The sequence below is a fragment of the Populus alba genome, chromosome 4 (genome assembly GCF_005239225.2).
Source record: "Populus alba chromosome 4, ASM523922v2, whole genome shotgun sequence".
Lineage (NCBI taxonomy): Eukaryota > Viridiplantae > Streptophyta > Magnoliopsida > Malpighiales > Salicaceae > Populus > Populus alba.
Window position 1 is genome coordinate 9,521,734 of NC_133287.1, and position 22,089 is coordinate 9,543,822.

The 22,089-nt window shown below is 34.8% G+C and overlaps 2 protein-coding genes and 1 long non-coding RNA gene across 16 annotated transcripts; 2 read left to right on the forward strand and 1 right to left on the reverse strand.

Annotated features, from left to right (window-relative positions):
* Positions 1-5,188: 5,188 nt before the first annotated feature.
* Positions 5,189-7,147, forward strand: LOC118056005 (pentatricopeptide repeat-containing protein At1g52640, mitochondrial). The gene has a single exon (XM_035068079.2). It carries the CDS (start codon positions 5,263-5,265, stop codon positions 6,832-6,834), a length of 1,572 nt encoding a protein of 523 aa, XP_034923970.1. The 5' UTR covers positions 5,189-5,262; the 3' UTR covers positions 6,835-7,147.
* Positions 7,148-7,745: 598 nt separating this feature from the next.
* On the reverse strand, positions 7,746-13,422 carry LOC118056006 (uncharacterized). 14 transcript variants are annotated; one of them, XR_012169699.1, is made up of 6 exons: positions 13,206-13,422; positions 13,034-13,103; positions 11,691-12,940; positions 10,307-10,655; positions 10,058-10,159; positions 7,746-9,869 (listed from the first exon to the last, which is right to left on the reverse strand). It is a non-coding gene; the product is annotated as an uncharacterized lncRNA (long non-coding RNA). The 14 variants fall into 14 exon arrangements; XR_012169690.1 differs by having other exon boundaries at positions 7,746-10,655; positions 11,691-11,768; positions 12,907-12,940; XR_012169691.1 differs by having other exon boundaries at positions 7,746-10,655; positions 11,307-11,768; positions 12,907-12,940.
* Positions 13,423-16,416: 2,994 nt separating this feature from the next.
* On the forward strand, positions 16,417-17,424 carry LOC118056007 (small polypeptide DEVIL 3-like). The gene has a single exon (XM_035068084.2). It carries the CDS (start codon positions 16,555-16,557, stop codon positions 16,699-16,701), a length of 147 nt encoding a protein of 48 aa, XP_034923975.1. The 5' UTR covers positions 16,417-16,554; the 3' UTR covers positions 16,702-17,424.
* Positions 17,425-22,089: the final 4,665 nt, after the last annotated feature.

Sequence of the window (22,089 nt, forward strand, 5' to 3'; positions counted from 1 at the left end):
TCTTTGAGAAAGTTCCACTATGTTGTCGACAATATTTTTGGATTATTATTATTATTTATTTTAATTTATTCCAATTTTAATGATGATCTGAAGATGCCTTTTTCTCTTTCACGGTACCAAAAAAAAAAAAAAAAAAAAAAGAGAAGAAGAATACCGATTAAGAGTTTTAAAATGTTAAATAAAAAAATTAGTCTTTCTAGAAAATATTTAAGAAATAAGAAATTTAATTTCTTTTTTAGAAAGAGATAAAAAATCTAAAAGTTTTACAGATATATAAAAAAATATTTTTTTAAAAGAAAAAAATTATTACTTTTTTGGATAATACGTAAATCTTTGAAATCTATTTAATAAATTAATCTTGTTTTGGAAATGAACATCCATTAAAGTTTTCGAAAATATTCATGAAATTAAGAAATACGATTTCTTACATTTTTTTAAGAATATCTATTTTATTTATTAAAAATTCTAATTATTCCAAAAGAAAACAATTATTGAGATTTTTTATTCCAAAAAAAAAATTATTTAAAAATTTATTTTATAATCTTCATTGCTTATAAATTGTAAAAAAAATCTTCTTATGTGAATGTCTTCTAAAATTTAATATTTTTTTTTTATTGTTCTAAAACATTTTAAAAAAATATTAATAGTTGACTATTTTTGAATTATCTTGTTTGGTCATTTCAAAACATTTTCTATAAAGTTTATTAAACCTTATATATAAAATTGGAGTTTTTCCTTTTTAAAACATTCTCGAACTTTTAATGGATGGGAAATTCTTAAATTTTTTTATTTTTTATTTTAATTTTTTTACTCCTAAGAAATATTCAAAATCTTTTTTTTTCAAAGAAATAATTTTTTATTTTCTAAATGTTTTTTGGTAATTATAATGATTGATTATTATTGGATTTCTTCTTAAGAATTTGAATTTGTTTTTGAAAATATTAATTGTCATTTCTTAAACATTTTCAAAACTTTTTTTTTTTTTTTTTTTTTGTGGTGAAAACGTTAATGTTTTTTGAGAATTTAATAAAACTTAGGCTCCGTTTGTTTGCAGGAAAGTGAATTCCTTTTGGAAAGTGAATTCCGGGGAAAGTGAATTCCGGGAAAGTATTTTCCGATGTTTGGTAGTGTTATGGAAAATGAACTGGAAAACACTTTCCAGTGTTTGGTTATGTCATGGAAAATGAGCTGGAAAATAACTTATTAATATTTTATTTTTCTCAAGTTTATTAAAATAATAAGGAACAAATCTTACAAATTAAAAAGTTGAATGAGAATGAAATTGAAAAAAAAAATATAATTTCATAAATTATCTCAAATAAAACAAATAATAGTCAAAATAATAGGGATCAAATCTAAAAATAAAAAAAATGAAAAATGAAGCAAAACAAAATATATATAGCAATCAAAAGTTTGAGGATCAAATTTGATATAATAGCAAATAATGACATTTCTAAATTTTTCATAACTTCCAGAAAGTGTTTTCCCCTCAAATTTTTCAAGAAAACACTTTCCTGAATACCAAGCCAAATTTTCCTTTTACTGGAAAGTGTTTTCCATTGACCAACTTTCCTACTGGCAAACAAACACAAGAAAGTTTGGAAAATGTTTTTCCGGAAACCACTTTCCGGAAAACAAACATAGCTAAAAGGAAAACACTTTCCTTAAAACCAAGTCAATTTTCTAAAATTGACTGGAAAGTATTTTCCGTTGACTGGAAAATGTTTTCCGTTGACTAGAAAGTGTTTTTCGCTGACCAATTTTTCTAATGACAAACAAACACAGAAAAGTTTGAAAAATGATTTCCTGAAAACTACTTTTCAGGAAACAAACAAGGCCTTAGTCCAATTAAGTTGAATTAACTAAATCTTGCAAACACAGGGCTCTATCCTGGTCAACGGAACTGGCCACATCTGCTCTATTCAGTTCTGTTATGTTATGTCTAATCAGTTCTTACTTCTTACATTGTTGTTAGCCAAAAAGAGAAAAGGAATGAAGGATGATCTCTTTTTTTTTAACCTCTAGCCTAGCCTAGGGCACTCATGCTTGGAAAAGACAAATTCACCCTTCTAAACTCCTGGTAGAATTTTTGTGGTGTTGCATCGATGCATGTAATGTTTGAGAAGATGATGCCCTTGTTGAGATAGATTTTGAGGGAGAGAGTGCCCTAATCACTCATTTCTGTGCTATGGTTTGGAGATAGGGAGCCGTTCTGAGATGCCCTAAAGATGGGCTTTTTCTTCCTTTCTGTTAAATTTAATCTGTTCTTTCTAAATTGAATTACGCAAACATAAACAGTTCACTTTTCAGTAATAGAAGTGGAGTAAGCTGTGACTCGGATGTCATTGTAGCAGTACTCATCCCTAAAGATGCTAATGACTCGTGACTCAGGGCAGCATGTTGTGTTCTTTGTGATAGCAACAGTCTGATCTGACAGAGACTATGCAGTAGCTAGTGGACTAATAAAGGAAAGGCGGAGCATGCCCAATAAGCGAATGAAGGAGTTACGAAGCCAAGATCTTAGTTTGAGCTAGACAGCTTCGGTCCTGGTCGATCCTCATCAATCCCGGTCTTTTTCACGGGGCGATATCTGCGAGGATATGGATATGTGTGGCATCAAATTAGGTTATTTGAAGGTGAAGAAGAACAGAACGTGGAGCCTTGCCCATTTTCCAATCTTTCATCACCTTGGCCAATCCAGCAGAGAAGGAGCGCGGCTGCAACGAAGGGATGGTTAGATTACTTTATTAATTTCCGATGAGAGGTCATCCAGGATTTGACAGAACCACTTTTGAAGAGGGCTGCCTCTCTTGAATCTAGATTTTCTAGTCGATTCATTCTAATCTTGGTTTAATCCTTCATTAAGAGACTCCGGACGTTCATTGTCCGGAGCCCCAAGCATAAACAATCTTGAAGTAGATTCATTATCGAACCAGAAAGATAATTATCTTATGAATCCGTTGATTATGAAAATAAGACAGACTCATCTAGCCGCTCATTCAAACGAGCACTAGATTGTTCACGGAGATATGGATTGACTAACGAAAGAAGACAAGCTCTAGACACTCTAATTGTAAGTTAGTCTTCCACTAATTCTGGAAAACCATGATCGTGTTGATGGCAAGTTTGTAAACACCCGGATGCCAAGATCTTTCTTTATCAGGAGGAGGCAAGACAGGCACAACATAAGGACTCTTGAACCTTTTGTTGTTTCCCCACCAGATAGAAGAAACACAGCACTCACATGTCTGTTTATCTTTCATCCCTTCATCGCCTGAAGACCGAAAACTTCCAAAAAGAATGCCGACGATGAATGGGGATAACCGATCTGCTAAAGCTGTGGGATGTAAAAACGCATCGTAAGGGAGCTTTCTGGTTAGAGGGAAGCACCCGTGCGAGCAGGGGTAGACGAAGTATTCAAAATGCCTAGATTTTCTTAGAGCAAGTCCAAGTCATATAGCTATTTCCAGATGAAGGAAAGAAGAAACCGCAGTAGCCAATCCCAAGCTCGCTGAACAAGGAACTATCAAAAAAATCCATAAGAATATAAAAAAAATCATTTGCTCTAAAGGTCTTAGACGCAACCAGCCACTACCTCACCTCTTTTTTCTCAATTATAAACTCCACGTACGGAACTTTCTCAATACCAACGACAATCTAAAACAACTTATGGAGCTCCCACAATTTGAATTGCCTACCTGACTCACATTTCCATAATTTACAACAGAAGTCACTGGGGAAACAAGCGATCTAGATCATTTTTTATTTATTTTATAGGATCGTCTCGGTGATGAGAATATTTTATGTGCCATTTCTGATGATGCACTGGGGACAAGTATATGTCAGTTCAGTAGATCAACGCTTTCAAGGTCTGGGGTGAAGGAACAAATCGTTGAAATCATGAATTTAAAGAAGAAGAAGGGAGAAAAAAAGGTGAGCAATGAATTAAGTAGGCACAACCAATAAATCCATCTGTAAGCGACTCTTTTGAGATTTCCTTAAAATCACCCTTAGTAGGTCCATCCACCATGTTTAATAACATTCATATAGATAATTAAACAGAATTAACATTTTTGTTTTTGTTTGAGGCAGGCTTGCTCTCATATATAAAAATCTTCCTCGGAAGGAAAACTTCTTAGAGTTAACATCCTTGGCTTTAATTCAGCTTCATAGACTTTACGACCTTTTGGGTAGGAAGTATTAATTTTACTCTGCGCAGGATTGTAAAACACTTTCTTTTTTTTTTAGATTAAGATGTTTATTTGTTAAATAGAGGTGTGAAAACACTATTTTTTTTTAGATTAAGATGTTTATTTGTTATACAAATAACACATAAACGATATAATTAAACCCTTTAATCTTTAAAAGAATAATAATAAAAAAGACAAATGAAAGAATAAAAATAACAGTTAAATTTTGAATTAAACTAAATAGTTGCTATTCAGTTTTATTTTAATATTAACAAATATCAAGATTAATTATGAAAATTAAAAGAAATAAAATCAAAAAAATATTAATCTCACTAACAAATTAAATATCCAAATATCATCTTTTGATATTATAAATATCCATATAATAGAAGTTAGAAAGCCTACTAGGAGAGCTCATCTATCAGGAGCTCCATATGCACTAAATTTACTATGCAATATAATCCTACACTTACAAAGACTTAGGATGATGTATTACTTTTCAATGTGGGATATAAATTCACATTTTTTTTCCCGTGTTTTTTATAAAATTATCTAATCTATGATTACGAAATTTGCGAGTTAATCTAATTTAATTGGGGTTTTTTTGTTGTTTTTTTTTTTAATTTTTGTTTTAATTTCTCCCTTCAGCATTAGTTGTTTCATGTGGTTTGCTTTATATCAATTTTTTTTTTTTAAATTTTTTTATTGTCATTTTTTTATATGTTTATTTTTTGTAGCTGCATATTTTAATTATATTATTTAAATTATGAGTTTAACTAATGACTCGAATCTTGTTTTTTTCGTAGACATGCGGTATAGCACGGGATACAATATAACACTAATTAATAAAATAGGATATGGATAATAATTAACCAAGCAAAGACATTATTTAGGCAGGAGTTTGGTGGATTTGAGAAGAAAAAGGTTCAAAAGAAATAATTAAGACTAATGAGTCAATGGGCTTACGTCTCCAGATCCAAGTCCAACATGGAAAACTCACACAGAAAAATAAAAATGCTAAAAAATTATTGACTTTAGACACCACGGAAGGACTATCGATGAAGAAGAAGAAATGGCCATGAGATCCCTCACCTCAAAAACCAGAACCTTACACTCTCTCTTTCAGTCTCTCTGCACCTCCAAATCCCACAGTCATCGCCATCCTCTCTCTACTCTCACTCCACTAAACCAAAACCCACCATTACCAGGCCTTGTGAACGAGATATCTCGCATTCTCAGCGACCAAAGAAACCCCCACCATGACTTGGAGACCTCTCTAAACGCATTCTCTTCAAAAATATCCACAAACTTGGTAGAACAAGTCTTAAAACGTTGCAAGAATCTTGGGTTCTCAGCCCACAGGTTCTTTCTTTGGGCTAAAAGAATTCCGGGTTTTGAACATAGCAAAGAGAGCTATCACATTTTGGTGGATATATTAGGTACTAGCAGGCAGTTTGCAATATTATGGGATTTCTTGATTGAAATGAGAGAATCTCATGATTTCGAAATAAACCAAGAAATTATCTGGCTTGTTTTTAGATCCTATAGCAGAGCTAATTTGCCAAGTGATGCTATTCGTGCATTTGATAGAATGGCTGAGTTTGGTCTAAGGCCCAGTGTTGATGATCTTGATAAACTTTTATATGTATTATGCAAATGCAAGCATGTGAAATGTGCCCAGCAGTTTTTTGATAGAGTTAAGCATAAGTTCGAGGCTAAAGCAAAAACTTACAGCATTTTGGTGAGGGGGTGGGGTGACATTGGGGAAGCAGTAGAAGCGCGTAAGGTGTTTGATGAAATGCTTGGCCGAGGATGTGCCTTGGATGTGCTTGCATATAATAGCTTGTTAGAAGCTTTGTGCAAGGGAGGGAATGTTGATGAAGCGTATAAGATGTTTCGAGAAATTGGTTCACATGGAGTTGAGCCTGATGCATGTAGTTTTGCCATATTCATTCGTGCATATTGCGAGGCAAACAATATTCATTCTGTTTTCAGTGTGCTCGATAGAATGAAGAGATACGATCTCGTACCAAATGTCTTCACTTATAATTGTATTATCAAGAAACTTTGCAAGAATGGAAAGGTGGAAGATGCTTATCAACTTTTGAATGAGATGATGGAGAGGGGAGTTAGCCCAGATGCATGGAGTTACAATACAATCTTAGCTTACCATTGTGATCACTCAGAGGTTAATAGGGCAACCAAGTTGATATCTATAATGGTTAAAGATAATTGCTTGCCTGATAGGCATAGTTACAACATGTTGCTAAAATTGCTTGTAAGAGTAGGAAGATTTGATAGAGCAACTGAAATTTGGGAGAGCATGGGCGAGAGGGGATTTTATCCTTCAGTCTCAACTTACTCTGTCATGATTCATGGTTTGTGCAAGAAGAAGGGAAAACTAGAGGAGGCATGCAGATACTTTGAGACAATGATTGATGGAGGAATACCGCCATATGCTTCTACCATTGAGATGTTGAGAAACCGGCTAATAGGGTTTGGACTCCTGGATCACATTGAGATACTTGCAGCTAAAATGGAGCGAGGCACTTCTTGTTCTATACAAGAGCTGGCAAAAGAAATGAGGGGCAATAAGGCTTGTGTGAGATCTAGGAATGAAGAAACGGAGCTTGAAAGTGAGTAAAACCTACCTCCCTAATCACTGAGTTCCGAGATGTTAACTGGGCAAACTCTCCATCGAATCTAGTGGGGGTGCAACTTAAACACGAAGAGTTAAACCTACACAACCGCGATTTGTTGTCATTAGATAAAAAAGTGAAATCTTACATTGTCTTTGATGTGATATCCTTAATGCTAACCCATATTTTTGGATTGGCTGTGGCCTAACTGAAATGAAGTTTCGGAGCTATAAACTCATTACTTGAATATTGTGTTTTCACCATTTTGTCAAAAGATCTCCTCTATTATTAATTATTCAAATGAGCCTTTGTATTTTCTATCTCAGCTAATTGAGCACAATTTGCCAAAATTAGAAATTTATGCAAAAAAATAATTAGTCTTCTTCTCTATTTGAATCATTATCGTTAACTTACCTTCTACTCTTGTTAATATCATCACTCACTCTCACCATCCTCATGAACGTAGATGGTGGAATGGCTGCGAGTATAGTATTCAGTCACTCCACTCCCTTCCCCCGAGAACCTAGCTATAGTTGCTTTCAACTTTGAAAGTGAACAAGTCTCTATCTCTATAGATGAGTAAAATAAAAGTCAAAGTTGGTATTCTATGCACTCTTCTCTAATTGGAAGGGTAAAGCGAAGTTTTCTATTGCCATGTGGAAGGTTTTTCCTTTTGATTATGCATGTTGGAATCTCGATCGGCTCATGTTTGAGCATGATGAATCACTTCGTGTCGGCTTGTTGCTGATAAAGTTTCCGGCCTCATAGGCGATCGGAAAACTTGAGCATTTTCTACATCAGTGAAGGAAGAATTGCGAACCATATTCCCTGAAAAAAGATACAATCGAGAAACGACTAGCAAGTGGCTATACATACAAATCTATTTACGGATCTAGATGATTTGATTGGAATCGGAGGTTCCAAAACATGAAATTTTATTCGGATAGGATTCATGTGTGAAGGTCTTCCCTTTTAACACTTACATCCCTCTTTGCCAAATAGAGAAAGAAGCTTCTTGGAGGCCCTTAACCCTATCTTATCATTCACTCCCACCATCCTCGGCCTCATTGAGCAGCATCTTCTTTGATTTTCTGGTAAATTGTACTCAATTGATTGAAATTGAAAATACAGGAGTTCCATTGATCGAAATGATAACAGAGAGGCTTTTTTTTTTCCCTGATGAATTGGCAAAAACACATGGTGTAAATAATGAATGAGCTTTCTCAAAATCTCAGCCATGTACCAGAGTGTAACTTTGTTGGTCCATAAAAACTCAGTCTACGAACACCATCTCTAGTCCTTGTGAACCATCAGAAATCCCACTGCCATCTTTGACAGGCTCAATTTGAACACATATTTCTGCTCCTTCTCTCCCAATTTTTGGATCACAATTCCTGATAAACAAGTAACTGGAAATTGTGTCAAGAACTACTAGAAGGGAAAACAGATAAGCAATCAACAATCCCTCCAAGATCAGAGGCATACTAAACCTTCCAAAGACAGGATCATAAGCTCTTACAATCCGGTATCGGAACAAGGCTTCAGTAGCAACAAGACCTAGATTTATGGGAAGAGCCAGCAACAAAGCCATTGAATCTGTACCCTTTCTCAACAAGCAAGCCTTACGAAGAGACTTGTATATAGTGCAATTATCAATGCCTGCTACAACCAGGGCTAAATTGCACGTGACCATGGTATTGGTTAAAACCATGTAAAAAACAATCCCCGCTGCCAGATCGAAGAAAGGCCTGATGGATGATAGAATCAACAGACTCTTAAAGAAACTAGAGGCTTCGAAAAGGAACGACAGGGTTGTTGTGGTAATGGTTACAGTAAGGATTATATTGCAAATGCAGGTTAAGACTAGAGGCTTGTAACAAAGTGACACAGGAGACGAACAAGATAGTGAAAAAACATGTTTATGGTGATTTAGAGATTGAATGATGGATGCTTTTGCTAGGACAAGAGAGGATAGTGCAAGTGGAAGACTAAAAACAAGGACAAATATCATCTGAGGAAGATCTAAAACAAGAAGAGAAACTCTTTTGCCCTGAAAAATTGATCTGGTCAGTGAACAAGGTTGATAGAAGGATAGCGAGAGGAGAATTGAAGATGAGAATGGAAGCAATAGGATTGCTGGGATGCTGGTGAAGTAGTGGAAATCTTTCAGCAAGGTGTGGATTGATCTTCTAATGATTTTTGCTGCCTTCTCCATAACAAGATGCAGAGATTCTTTCTTTTTTCTTTTTTTTTTTGTTCTTGAATTGTATAGATGAGAGCGATTTATCACTTACCAAGTGAGTCATAGGATTCTACAAACAATAGATAGAAACTAATGATATTTTCACCTGATATTTTGAGATTTGCTTAAAGATTAGCTTCATATTTTCCGTCCCTATCCAACCACTGGAAACTAACATGTAACCACCAAAATCTTCCTTTGAAGAATTATGACCATTGGGAAGACTTGGTATTAAATTAGGCAGCAAAGAATAGACTTTAAATGCCGTTTGGAATGAAGCTTTTCTCTCAATTTTGAATTTTTTTTAATATATACATTTTTCAAAAAATACATTTTAAAAAACAGTCCATACGATATTTCCTCGCATCCTTTTTTATAGCCTCAAATTTTAGATTGCCAAAGGCAGAAGTTCTTGTCAAATCCCACCAAAGCGTAACAACTTATTACTCGCACGAAATTTGTGATTAAAGCATAGTAGAATTCATTACTATGAGTTTGTATCAATTGGTCTTAAAAAGATTGATGGACTGCAAATAAGGGTGAGGAGTTCAAATGATTTTGCTTTTCAAATATCTACAAATAAAGTTTTCAAGATTAGCAATTTTTACAATGATTAGTTTCTTTTTATTGCAATTTTATGATGAATAAGTTGTTTTTTCGATTTTCTTTTGAGTGGAAATAGCTATTTTCTCAAGGTGGGGAGGGTAATATTAAAGGGCTAACAGCCAAAATTACTGAGTGCTTGATGACATTATCAAGTGGACTAATCAAGTGCTTTCTTCAATGTCATTGGCAGGACTGGAATCAAAATTTGGCATGAAAACGAAAACAAAATCTCAGGATAATTTATAAAACAAAAAAGTTAAAATGATTATAAATTATTAAAACCTAGAACTAGAAAAATAAAAAATAAAAAATAAAAAATAGTAAAAGAAGAAGAAAAGAACACAGATGCATAGCGAAAAAGAAGATTCAATTTCCATTACCGTGGCTATGTACTAAGCTTGATGCTTGAATCAAACCAGCCGAGATGGATGCAAAGCTTACAATCCAACGACAGCTTATAGGACACCGACAGAGGATTCCCACTTGTAAGAGGAAAAAAGAAAGAAAGAAGAGAGTACTATTAATATACCAAGAGCTGTGCTATTTCCTCTCACATGAAGATCCCTACTAAAACACCATGTTTATATGACTAAAACCTTCAAGAACTCTATTAATTATAAAGAACTAACAATGATCACTGCTACTGGGGACAGGAAACGGTGTATTATCAAACCACATATTCATTAATCATCCAATCATCAATCTTCGACCTTCAGAAGATCCATCCTCAGCTCATTGATTTTTTACAATGGCATCCATTGATTTTTTTCTTCAGCCAAAATAGTAGAAATACATCGAGTATCCCTAATATCGAAAGAAGGAAAAACAAAACTGTCATCTAAAATAATTATGATAGTGATTTAGTGAGTGCCTTGAATTACCAGTGATTCCCTTGAATAGTACAAAAAGCAAGGTAAACTCAGCACTGTTGTTGCAAACCAATTAGTGACTGCATCAATGGAGAGATCACCCTCAACCCTAACACAAAGAACCAACTTTAGTACTATACTATTGTCCAGTCAGCAAAGATATTACTTAGAGAACATATAACACCTTAAAAGAGATTCTGATACTGACATTATCAAATGAAGTTTAGTGTCTTAATGATTCTGAAATTGACTCCAAAATTTACAATTTTTCTCTCCCTCTACCGAACCATCTCTTTTAATTTCTTTTTCTCTCTTTGCAGGTTTTTTTTTTTTTTTTAATATATATATATATATCTTCTCACTTCCTATTTCAATCTCTAATTTTCAACTTACAACAAGACAATTTGACGTTTTACACCCCGATGGAAGAGCAACAAGTGAAGGAAGTCTTGTAAGCATTTCAATCTGGTTAAAAACAAAGAAACATGCTATGCTGAAGCTAAAGTTAATAAAAACACAAGCAATTTCAGCGGCACACATCAAATCAAGAATAAAATATTGCCAAAATAAAATACTCTCATAAATGCAAATAATAAAAGTGTCTTGGCAGGAAGGATCAAGCGAGTTCAGATATGCAAGAATAAAAAACTTCTTGCATCAAACATTTAATATAATGCAATTAAATGTTCAGCTGGTTCTTTATTGACCAATTCTACTTTGCCACTTGGAAAAAGGAGAGGAGAAAGGGAAACTATTATACCATTGACACAAAGATTGTAATGTCTATAGCATGGTGAAGGAATGGAACCCAAGTTCAAGTTTTCAACCATCACCAGAAAGCCAAATTATTTGCATCTTAGGAGCTACAAGCAATCTAAGTACTGTTTCCTCCATCCCACAATGGGCATCCTCCTTTGCTTTTTTTTCTACCCAAAAGTAGTAGCATCTAGTAATGGAAGATCAATGCCTGAAAGGCTTTCCCCAGTGTATTGCAAGTTAATCTTGTCAATAATGTGCTACAGCCAAGAACATCTAGTTACTTATGAAACAACTCATGATCTGGTTAAGAGAAGAGGGTTGGAGGAATCCCGGGGAAAAAAAAAACAGGACATGGTAATCAATTTGTCCAAGAGCAATTACTCACAGATTGCTCATCAATACCAAATATGTCATAGTCCCTTTTCCATAAAGGATTTGTCATCAGCTCATAAGCATATTGGATCTGAAAGAACCAAACATTAGAAAACCATTCACCAAATAAGAGAACAATAACCCATCACCTACTAATAATCAAGTTGCAGAATCATCATATCAGACAAGAAGCGAATAAAATAGCCAGAGCAGTAGTAACCTGTCTGAACATTTGTCATCTAAAAAGGCATTATATCATTATTATTGGTCTATGGCCAACTACTGGACAAATCTTTGCACAAGCTGATTTTCAATAGGCATATTGCTTCTTATAACTTGCATGTAAAAAGCACTCTTTCCATTTTATTAATTATAAGGATTAAATCTGAAGCAGTGCACTGAAAATTGATTGAGGACGAGGGCTCCAAAATCTCTGTAAACTGTATCTCAAAACTTGCAACCACAATTTCTATGATTTTTGTCCCATATTCCTACTCTTCCTCACATTTACAAATAGTTCTTTGCTACTTCAAAGAATAATCACAGGGAACCAGCTTTTCAAGGATAGCATTGCTAACACCTCCACTCAACTTTCACCTCTAGATACCATCCAACACACTTGGCTAGTAGAGTATCTGAATGCAAAGAAAGGTTTTTTTTTTCCTACCCAAAAGGTAAGGTTACGCAAAGTGCTACTTTAATCGCTTTCATACTGAATGTAAGCAGAATTTGATCCCAAAACTCTAATAACAATGACTTTCCCGAGCTGGCCAGCACTGCCACGCAACACAGGTTTGTCACATTAAACCTTTCCACCAATGTTTGTAGGTTCTACCTGCATACAAGAAGATGACGGCAACAACCAAAGAAGCCTTTAAAGTATCCTGAGCATACTCTTCACCTTCAAATATTCCAATAACTTTCTTTCTTCTAATCAAGGTTGCCTAACACTATCCAACAGAAAAGTTCGACTTCTCCACTGTCCCCATTCAATTATGCCCAACAAGTTGTGCTGTAAAGCCCTTAACGACATCCTCTAAGTACAAACCGCACAACTCCCTCCGACTACTGCAGCTATTAATGAATCCTTAAATCATCTCATAAACGCCCTCGTGTTCAACAAACAAAGGAAACACACACATTGAAAAATTACTAAGATACAGCCATTGAAAACATACTTTCAGTAACCAATTAACACTTGAAAAAAAGAAAAAAAGAAATTAACTTACCTTTATAAACCATTAGTAGTAGGGATTTCCGTGCCTGAATTACGATGGATGCCAATTAAATAAAAAATTAGAAAACTAAAGCAAATAAATAAATTAAAAGAAAAAAAGAATGAAAAAGAATCACTACCGCTTAGAAGACAGCTTCCCGTATGCTTCTTTCACTTCTTCAACAGAGCTATACCGCTTTGTCTCCAAAACTACGTCGTTAACGAAACAAACAAACGAACAATCACAATTGCAATTCACAGCATGCTAATCCAAAATTCAAATAGCTTTACGTGAAAATAAGTAATTGTTACCGTCGTAATAAGAGGGAGGGAAAGAGCGCGGAAGGAAAACGAGCTGGTAGAAGACGGGGAGTGAAAATAGAAAGAGAGGAACGCCGTAGGCTTTGATCGTCGATGCCATCGCCGATTTCTGATCTCAAGTGCAAACAGTGAACAAGAGGGGGTATCAAGACGACGTCGTTCTCATCTTAAAACTTAAACAGCTCTTTTCGTTTTCAAACCGGACGGTTCATTTTTAATGGTGAATTAATTTTTATTGTGGTTTAAGATATTTTTTATTTAAAAATTTATTAAAATAAAATTTTTTTATATCAATACATCAAATAATAAAAAATAATTTTAAATAAACAAAAAAAAATTTCTAAACCTTAGTTAATCGCTTTTCAAACCAAAATTGGGTTAAATATGAGAACTGGGCCTTTTGGTAAATACTAATTTTTGATATGGTGGGCCTGTGATTTTTTTACCAAAATTAATTTTAGGCAAAGAAGCCCAAACATGATGATGCCACAAACCGAAGACAATTAATTGCATGTCATTTTGGACAAGTAAAATTATGACACACTGTCTGCTGTCTTGTGCTTTTCTCGTCCACCACTGAAAACGACACGACTTGAACTCCTCTTGTTACATTCATAATTATTGCTTGACTATAAAAAAGGAGAAAAAGGCAACGCATTATTAAGAAAAAGATGAAGAAAAGGCTTCCGATGATCAAGAAATTATGATTCATAATTGTTCATTGCATATAATCTGACACAAAAGGGTATCTCCTACAGCACACAGGATCTCATGATTTTTTTCTCTTCTTTTCCTGTTGGTTGGGAGGTGGGGGTTTCATGGCTTGCAACCCCCCCCCCCCCATCTTTCCCTCCATGCCTGCTTTCTGTGCTTTCAAGCTCCTTTCTGAGGATTCAACCATGTGGTTAAGTCAATTTTAAATAATTCAAAAGATTCTTAGTTTCTGATCCTAAACTAGGGCTGAACTTCCCCTCAATATATTTATCCATAATGTTTTTCCAAGTCGCCATTAATGGTCTTAGCTTGCCAATTTCAAGATATGGGAGTACCGTACCTTGCAAACGATGGCTGCATGATCAATACGCGTAACCCTTAATCCATATTTATTGAGCCCAAAACATGATCAACTCATCTTAATCCAATGAACCTTACAGTGTGGAAACATCAGAGAACATGCGTAATCTTTGAAAAAACCAAGACACAGATACGATCTTGGTTGCAGATTATGGGGTTAATTAAGCAGAGAAGCTCATTAATTACATAAAGATGCAGCTCCTGATTCGAGTTCATCTAGCCTGAAACACGACCAAAATAAACTAAGTTCAGTGAACCCTATAATATACTTGGAGATGTCCGGATCGTAATCCTTGAATTAACCAAGACAAAGATACGATATCTAAGTTGTTTGCTTGAGTAAATGTAAAACAAGAGGTGCTTGACAAGAAGCTTCCTCTTGAAACTCGAAAGGGCACGAAACAAAAATCAAGGTTGTCTACTGAGTAAAAAGGCAAGGACCGTGTTTCTCAAGAGACTATCACATGTAAGCTTGTCTTCAATGTACAATACAAGTTTGTAATTTTTTACAATCGCATGCAGAAACAAAGCTATAGTAAGCAACGTTTAGGACAAAAACCAGGTCCATTGTTTTGATAATGATGTTAGAATTCAAGATTAGTTTAGTAGAGGATTGTCTCCTTGTTATCTAACCTCCCTCATTTCAGCATGGGAATATAATGGCCCCAAGGACCCTCCCCAACATGGCTGATAATACAGATTTAAAGCAAGTCTTATCTCTTCCATGGGCCAAGAACATACCATTGGATAAGGCTATGATATTTTACTAGGTTTGGCCAACTGTGATATTCCTGTTAATTGGCCATTATATGATTGTGTTCTTTGGTGGGTCGTGACAGCATATAAATTATCTGGTATAGTAAATATCTTGATCCAGGGCGACTGAAAGCAAAAAAAAAATCAAGCACAGTGGCAAACCAGTTCCTCGAAATTTGTTTTATTGCTAAACTGAAAGAGAATCTTGAATGGATTCGAATTTAGAAGTTCTTTATTAATATCTAATTTGCATTAAGACAAACCTGGTGGACTTATGGGATAGAAGATCATAGTCTCGGAGCATGGTTCAAAATCTAGCGGTCCTCCTCATCTAATATTGGATGATTAGAAAGGGCTTGGTAGCAGTCAAATGGGATCCGATGAGCCTGGCGACAAGGCATCTGGCTCGACTCTTTCTTCTTCCCAGTTAAGGTAGGAGTTGACAGTAATTGAGTGTAGATTCCTCAAGTATGGAATGATAGAGACCAACGATACGGAAGGAGCAGGAGACAAAACATGTGGGATTTGCTTTGTTTTGTTATTGATTAGATTTAATCAGGAGTTAATTTCTGTGCTGGGTTTTAAGAAGTCAGATTCTAAGGCAATTTCTTGGGTTTTGAGCATTCTTGACATAGCCAGATTGCAAATCCAAGATTGTCCCCTTGTTTCTTCCTTGTTAATTAACTTAACTCCACTTATAAGTGGGAACATCCACTAAATCTGGAACTATGTAGAGTTACAACTCTTAAGTCTTAACTTGTTAATAATGTTTTGATTTTCAAATTACCAAAAATCCAATGATATATGTTGATGTTGTGGAAATAATGATTTATTATTTGATATATATATTTGAAATGGTTTTTTAGGTGGGAGCTATGGTGGCAGTAACTAGTAATAGTACTAGAGTGAAAGGAACAATTTCGCTGACAAATTAACTCATCTTGATAAGCTACGGGCAGGGAACAAAACGTTCTTGGTTTTTGTGCTAAATGCTACGTGCGGTGCCGGAGAGAAGGTGATGAACAGTAATATTATAAGGCACTAGGTCATATGCAATATGCAGTCAGAAGACATGACAAGGGAAAACATCCTAGTTTCTTCACCGAATTGTAAAAAATGGAAACACCCACGGAATGCAGCAACATCCCATATATCTAAATGCAAGACTCGGGGTTCAATTTTTGCTTTTTTTTTTTTTTTTAATCAACAAGGTATCGAAATTGCCGACCAATTGTCTAGGTGGTTGATAACCCACATAAATGTGGGTACAGAGAATGATGTGGCAGAAAGATAGAGGAATCAAAGTTTGGTCGTGTGTGGGGGCCTAGGTGCATGTTCTCTGGAGCTTTGGGCCACACTTCACACTCTTTTAAGGAGCTGCCTTGGCTCTTCTTCGCCATCCATAACTCACTCACTACAAGCATTGCTACTTCTAGCTCTCAGGTGCATTCTTCTCCTCTCTGAAAAGGCAAAGAAATTAAGTGCAAGTACTTCTCAAAAAACGAAAACCATGAAGATGATGAACCAGGCAACCATGGATCAAGAGTCCAAGAAAAAGATGTCATGTAGAAGGCTTGGAGGGTACCTTAGACAACAGAAAGGCAGGCTCTACATTATCAGGAGATGTGTAGTCATGCTCCTCTGCTGGCATGACTAGGCCAAAGCTCATGGAGCTTTGCACCATCTCCGTGAAGTTGAAGAGCAATCAAGCAAATCATCCATCATTGCTAGCTGTGAACTTGGAGCAAGCTCTCTAGTCTTCTACTCTCTCTTTTTTTTTGCTCGACATGTAAATAGAAAAGCGAAAAGGCTGCCTATATTAGTTGATTAATTCTAAAACATATGCCACTTGAGCTTGTAGTGTACAAGGAAATGCTTCAAACCCAATGATTTGATCTCAACTCTCTAGGAAAACAAGTTTTGCAGCTTCTACACAAGTTTTCTCTTTTGTCACGAGTTGTCATCTAACTATTATGTAGAGCATCGATCTCTCACTCCATTATTTATCTCTGAAGCACTTGATGATTATTAGATTTTCTTACATCATTGATGAGAGATAGCCTAGCATGTCTTAGTTTGTGACTCATCCTGACCTAAGTGATCAGCTAAATTAATAATGGATTTGTGGTAACATGCACGTTAATTACTGTTAAATTTAAATTAAGGTAAAGAAGACTGAAGAAACTGTAATAAGACGAAGATATTTCCCGAAGAAAGTAACATTTAAAAACCAGCGATGATTTTCAGTGTCTTTTATGTAGGATCCATTTGTAGTCTTGTCAACTCAGAGCCATGAACACAACTTCAAAGCATCGGTTGTCTCGTGTGGGTTGTACCAGTTGATTGTACCTTTTTATTAATTCGGACGATATAATATATTAACAAAATATAAAAATAAAAATATACAGTGATTTACTGTTTATACAAAATTTGTAAATTGAATTAGTATAAAGACAAAATTATCTTTGCCAAAAAAAACTTGTTAAGCATGCAGTGGTAGGATTGTCTTTTCTATAACATATATTTAGCATTGAAAGAATGGTTGAAAAAAAAAATGATTTGTCTGAATTTTTTATTTACAATATAGATATTGATTTGCCCTTTAAGATATAAGATTTTAACCTTTATGTTGAGGGCTTCTTTTTTTTTTTTAAAAAAAAAAAACAGTGAAGATAAACCATGCCTCTAAAGGGGAAAAATATGCATTTATTGAGGGGCTTCTTCATCTTTTTCCTTTTATCAAAACAGTTCAAATATAAAATTACCATTAGGTTTCAACGAAAAAACCAAGACTACATGTAAAGGTTTTTTCATTGTTTCCATTATGGTTTTACTGTAAACATCATATGGGGTTTGGGGTAATTGGGTATTTATATGTATATGTTCTATATGGTTTTACTGTAAATATCATGTGGGGTTTGGGGTAATTGGGTATTTATATGTATATGTATATAAATTATTATTTATATTTAGAAATGGTTGACTCGTGCTAAGCATGTGCCAACGGATAGACGCCGCACTAGCCGTTTAGGTGGCGCGTGCGGCCCCAAAACAGAACCAAGCGTTGCCTTTTAGGACGGTGTTCGATGTGCCTCACTACCCCAAGCATAGTGCCAAGGCACGTGTGTCGAGGCGGCCCATGAAGGAGCTTCGACTGAGGGTTTTTCCCTTTACAATTGATTTTTGTATCAGATTTGATCCTTATTTTTTTTTTAATTATTGTGTATCTGGTCTTGAATTATTTATTAATTTTTTTTATTTCATCCCTTTGCACTTGGTTTCTATATTAGATTTGGTACTTATTCTTTTAATTGTGATATATTTGGTCTTGAATCCTTTATTGAATTGATTTGTCTTTGAATTTCAATCATTGACATTTTATTTTTATATCAAATATGATCCTCATTTTTTATTGTTATTTTTTATTGTTCTTATCCTTTTCTATATTAAAATTATTTTTCAATTTAATCCCTTATGATTTAGTTTTATTTTATTTTTGTATCAAATTTAGTTCTTTTTCTTTTTAAATCTACATTTTTTTAATCGTTTTTGTTGTAATTGTTTTTTAAAGTTCATCTCTAATTATTTTGGCTGACTATAAGTTTTACACTGTTATTTTTTTAGGTTTGAATTTTATGTTGTGATTCCGATTCTCATGATTTATATTACTAAATTCTAAAGTTTGGATCGGGTTGGTTTGAGTTATTTTTTTGTATTTTTTTTTTAAAATTTCATCCATCATTATTGAGTTCGTTGGAAATTGATATTCTTTTTATTATTATTATTATTATTCATTTGTTAATTTGAATTTTTTTCTTCTTCAATTTGGCCTTCAATTCAAGATTTTTGTTTGTCCTTTAAATTTTTATTTTTGCAAATGAGGTCTTTATTATCTCTCGGTTGCTATTTCTTTATCCTTTATTTTTTTATATTTCATCATTCGACATTTCAATTATTGGGATTTGGTATCCTAGTTTTTTCCCATTATTTATAAGCTCTACTTATGAGTCAATCAAAGACAATGATTAGGTCACAAGGCAAGCAGGTTGACTTGAGTTAACCTAAGCCAACCAAACCCTTTTGTTTTATAAAAAATAATCAAAATGATACCATTTTGATAAAAAGAAAGGAAAATAGTCAATGGGTTTTGACTTTACTTTGACTGAATTTTCCTCAGGCTAATCGAAACATGGGTCAACCCGGGTTTTTGATAGTCTTACACTTGATCAATTCTCCCCAAATTTGTTTTGAAGCTTAACCTAGTTATGGGTCGAACCGTCGAGTCGAGCCAAGTTTTAAAATAGTTGCTTACTAGATACGATGCTTCCAGTTTAGTCAGTGCCTAGGATAATGGTTTTAAAAAGTTTACATGGGTTGATATTGTTTTCTTTCCTGATTACATCCTTTGAAGTTTGTTTTAAAAGAGGATCTTCATTTATCTAGATGGCTTAGGTTTCTTGAATTTTAAGAAAATATATTTTCATACCTAACTTCATTATCTGGGTGGCTAAGTAACGTGCATATTTGTTAGACCAAAGACGACTAGACTTGGCGCCTGCCACCTCAAAAGTAACATGGGTTTGACATGTTTCTAGACCCAAGGTATCTGGACTTGACGCTAACCAAGTCTAAAATGTGTTGAGTTCGCAGTCAACCAAGGCCAAAGTAAAGTGGGTCTGACATGTTTATCGAATCCAAGTAAACTTGGGTCATACATGCTTGTCAGACCCAAGTAAGGTGGGTTATGGATATTTGCCAGACCCAAGGCGGCTGGAATTTGCGCCAGTTAAGTCTAAAATGCATGGACTTGGAGGTTACTCGACACCATCTAAGTCCATGTTTGTTAGACCCACGTTACTTGGGTTAGCTAAGTCCAAAGTAAGTCTGGCATGTTTGCCAGACTCAAGTAACATGAGTCTGACATGTTTTCCAAACCTAAATAAACATGGGTCAAGCACGTTTGCTAGACTCAATGCATTTGGACTTGGCTAGCGCTAAGTCCAAAATGTGTGGACGTGGCAGTCAGCCAAATCCAAAGTAAAGTTGGTCAGATATGTTTGCCAGACCTAAGTAACATTGGTTAGACATGTTTACCAGACTCAAGGCATCAGCTAAATTCAAAGTGCATGAACTTGACGGTCAACTAGGTTCACTTGTCTAGCATGTTTGTTAGACCCAAGTAAACATGGGTCATACATGTTTTCTAGACCCAAGTAACATGGGCCTGGCATGTTTACTAGATCCAAGTAAACATACTTGGACTTGGCGGGTAACCAAGTCTAAAGTAATGTAGGTATGTCATATTTTGCTAGACTCAAGTAAATATGTGTCAGACATATTTGCCAGACCTAGACACATGGACTTGGTTGGCACCAAGTTAAGAGTGTGTGGATGTGGTGGCTAGCCAAGTCCAAAGTAAAGTGGGTCTGACATGTTTGCTAGACCTAAAGTGCCATCTAAGTTCAAAGTACGTGGACGTGGCAGTTAGCTCGATCCAAAGTAAAGTGGGTTTGACATGTTTGCTAGATCTAAGTAAATGTGGGGCAGACATATTTACTAGACTCAAGACGACTATACTTAGCGTTAACCAATTCTAAAGTGCGTGGACCTAATGGTCAGCCAAGTCCATAATAATGTGGGTCTGGCATGTTTACTAGACTTAGAAGGTGTTTGGGTCTGTTGCTGCGGCTGCGGTTGGCATCAAAAGTTATTTTAAAGTGTTTGGTAAATACTAACCACACTTTTTTTAACGTGGCCCCCCTTCAAAACTGAGGTTAGACCTTAGTTTTTGAAAAGCAAAAAACAATTGCTTTTTGTTGTCGTGTTCTCCTCTCTCTCTCACCGACACTGCATAATTTTAATTAACATTGCAAAACTTTCCTGTTGGAGAGCCCATCTTCCTCTCTGTTCCCAATTTGTTCTAATTTCTTTGGCCTCAACGGCGATTCTGTTGAACACCTTATCCTCATTCAAGATCCTTTCCAAACAATTCAAGTGGTCTGAGTTCACCATGCGCAATGGGTCTTTTGATTCCATTGGATCCTTTCCAAAAGTTTCCTCCAATTTTTCTTTTAGCCCGTCGATGTTGAAGAGGCAAACATCTTTTTTTGCCCATTATCCAGAAGCTACCTTTTAATCAACAGCAGCTGTGCTCTCTCCTCTAAGTTCTAGGATAATTGCTATGAGATGCTTCGTTGCACTGGTAATTACATCCTAATCTTGTGTTGTTTTTAGGCCGAGGGAGAAAGAAAATGAAGAAGAGGCAAATGAGGAACTGAAAGGAAGAGAGGATTTGGTGCTCTACGTGGTGGCGGCTGGTTTTGGAAATTTACAGGTTTTTATCCATGATTGAAAACAATGCCCTTTAAAAACAAGTATAAATACAAATTAAACATGCTTGGTTTTCATTGGTTGTTGAAAATTCAGACAAGTTTTTATGTAATAACAACAATAAAACATATATTGCTTATGATATTATAATTTATTTGTATAAAGCTTTTTTATTGAGTGGTTATATTTAGAGGTAATTTTTGTTAGAGATAATATATATATATATATATATATATATATATGTTTATTTTTAAAAAATTAAATATGTGGATGTTTAGTTGTATCAATGACACTATATAACTATATTAGTAGGAGATCGTAAGATGATGAGGTTTTTTTCGAGTATGATCGCAATTTCAATTTCATTCCAGATAACTTTTTACCTGATTTGTATCTCGCTCAGCTATTCAAAGATCGCAGAGGCCTTCACGTATGAATTTTGTACGCGATAGAATTGTAAATAGTTTGCCATTATGTATGTATATATGTATGTATGTCCTTTTAGGTAATTTTACAATCAAACCTCATACAAAAAGCATATTAACCAAACACAAAAAAATGTTTTTTTTCAACTACAATTTCAACTGCAGTTTTAACCAAATACATCAAAATTTAAAACAAACCTCACAAAAAATACTTTTTATTAAATTGTTTTTTTGAAACCACAACCACAATACCAAACAGACCCTTAAGTTGCTTGGACTTGACACTAGTC

What these genes read in the sequence shown, in the direction of transcription:
- LOC118056005 (XM_035068079.2), top strand. Translation starts at nt 5,263, where the DNA reads ATGGCCATGAGATCCCTCACCTCAAAAACCAGAACCTTACACTCTCTC.
- LOC118056007 (XM_035068084.2), top strand. Translation starts at nt 16,555, where the DNA reads ATGAAGATGATGAACCAGGCAACCATGGATCAAGAGTCCAAGAAAAAG.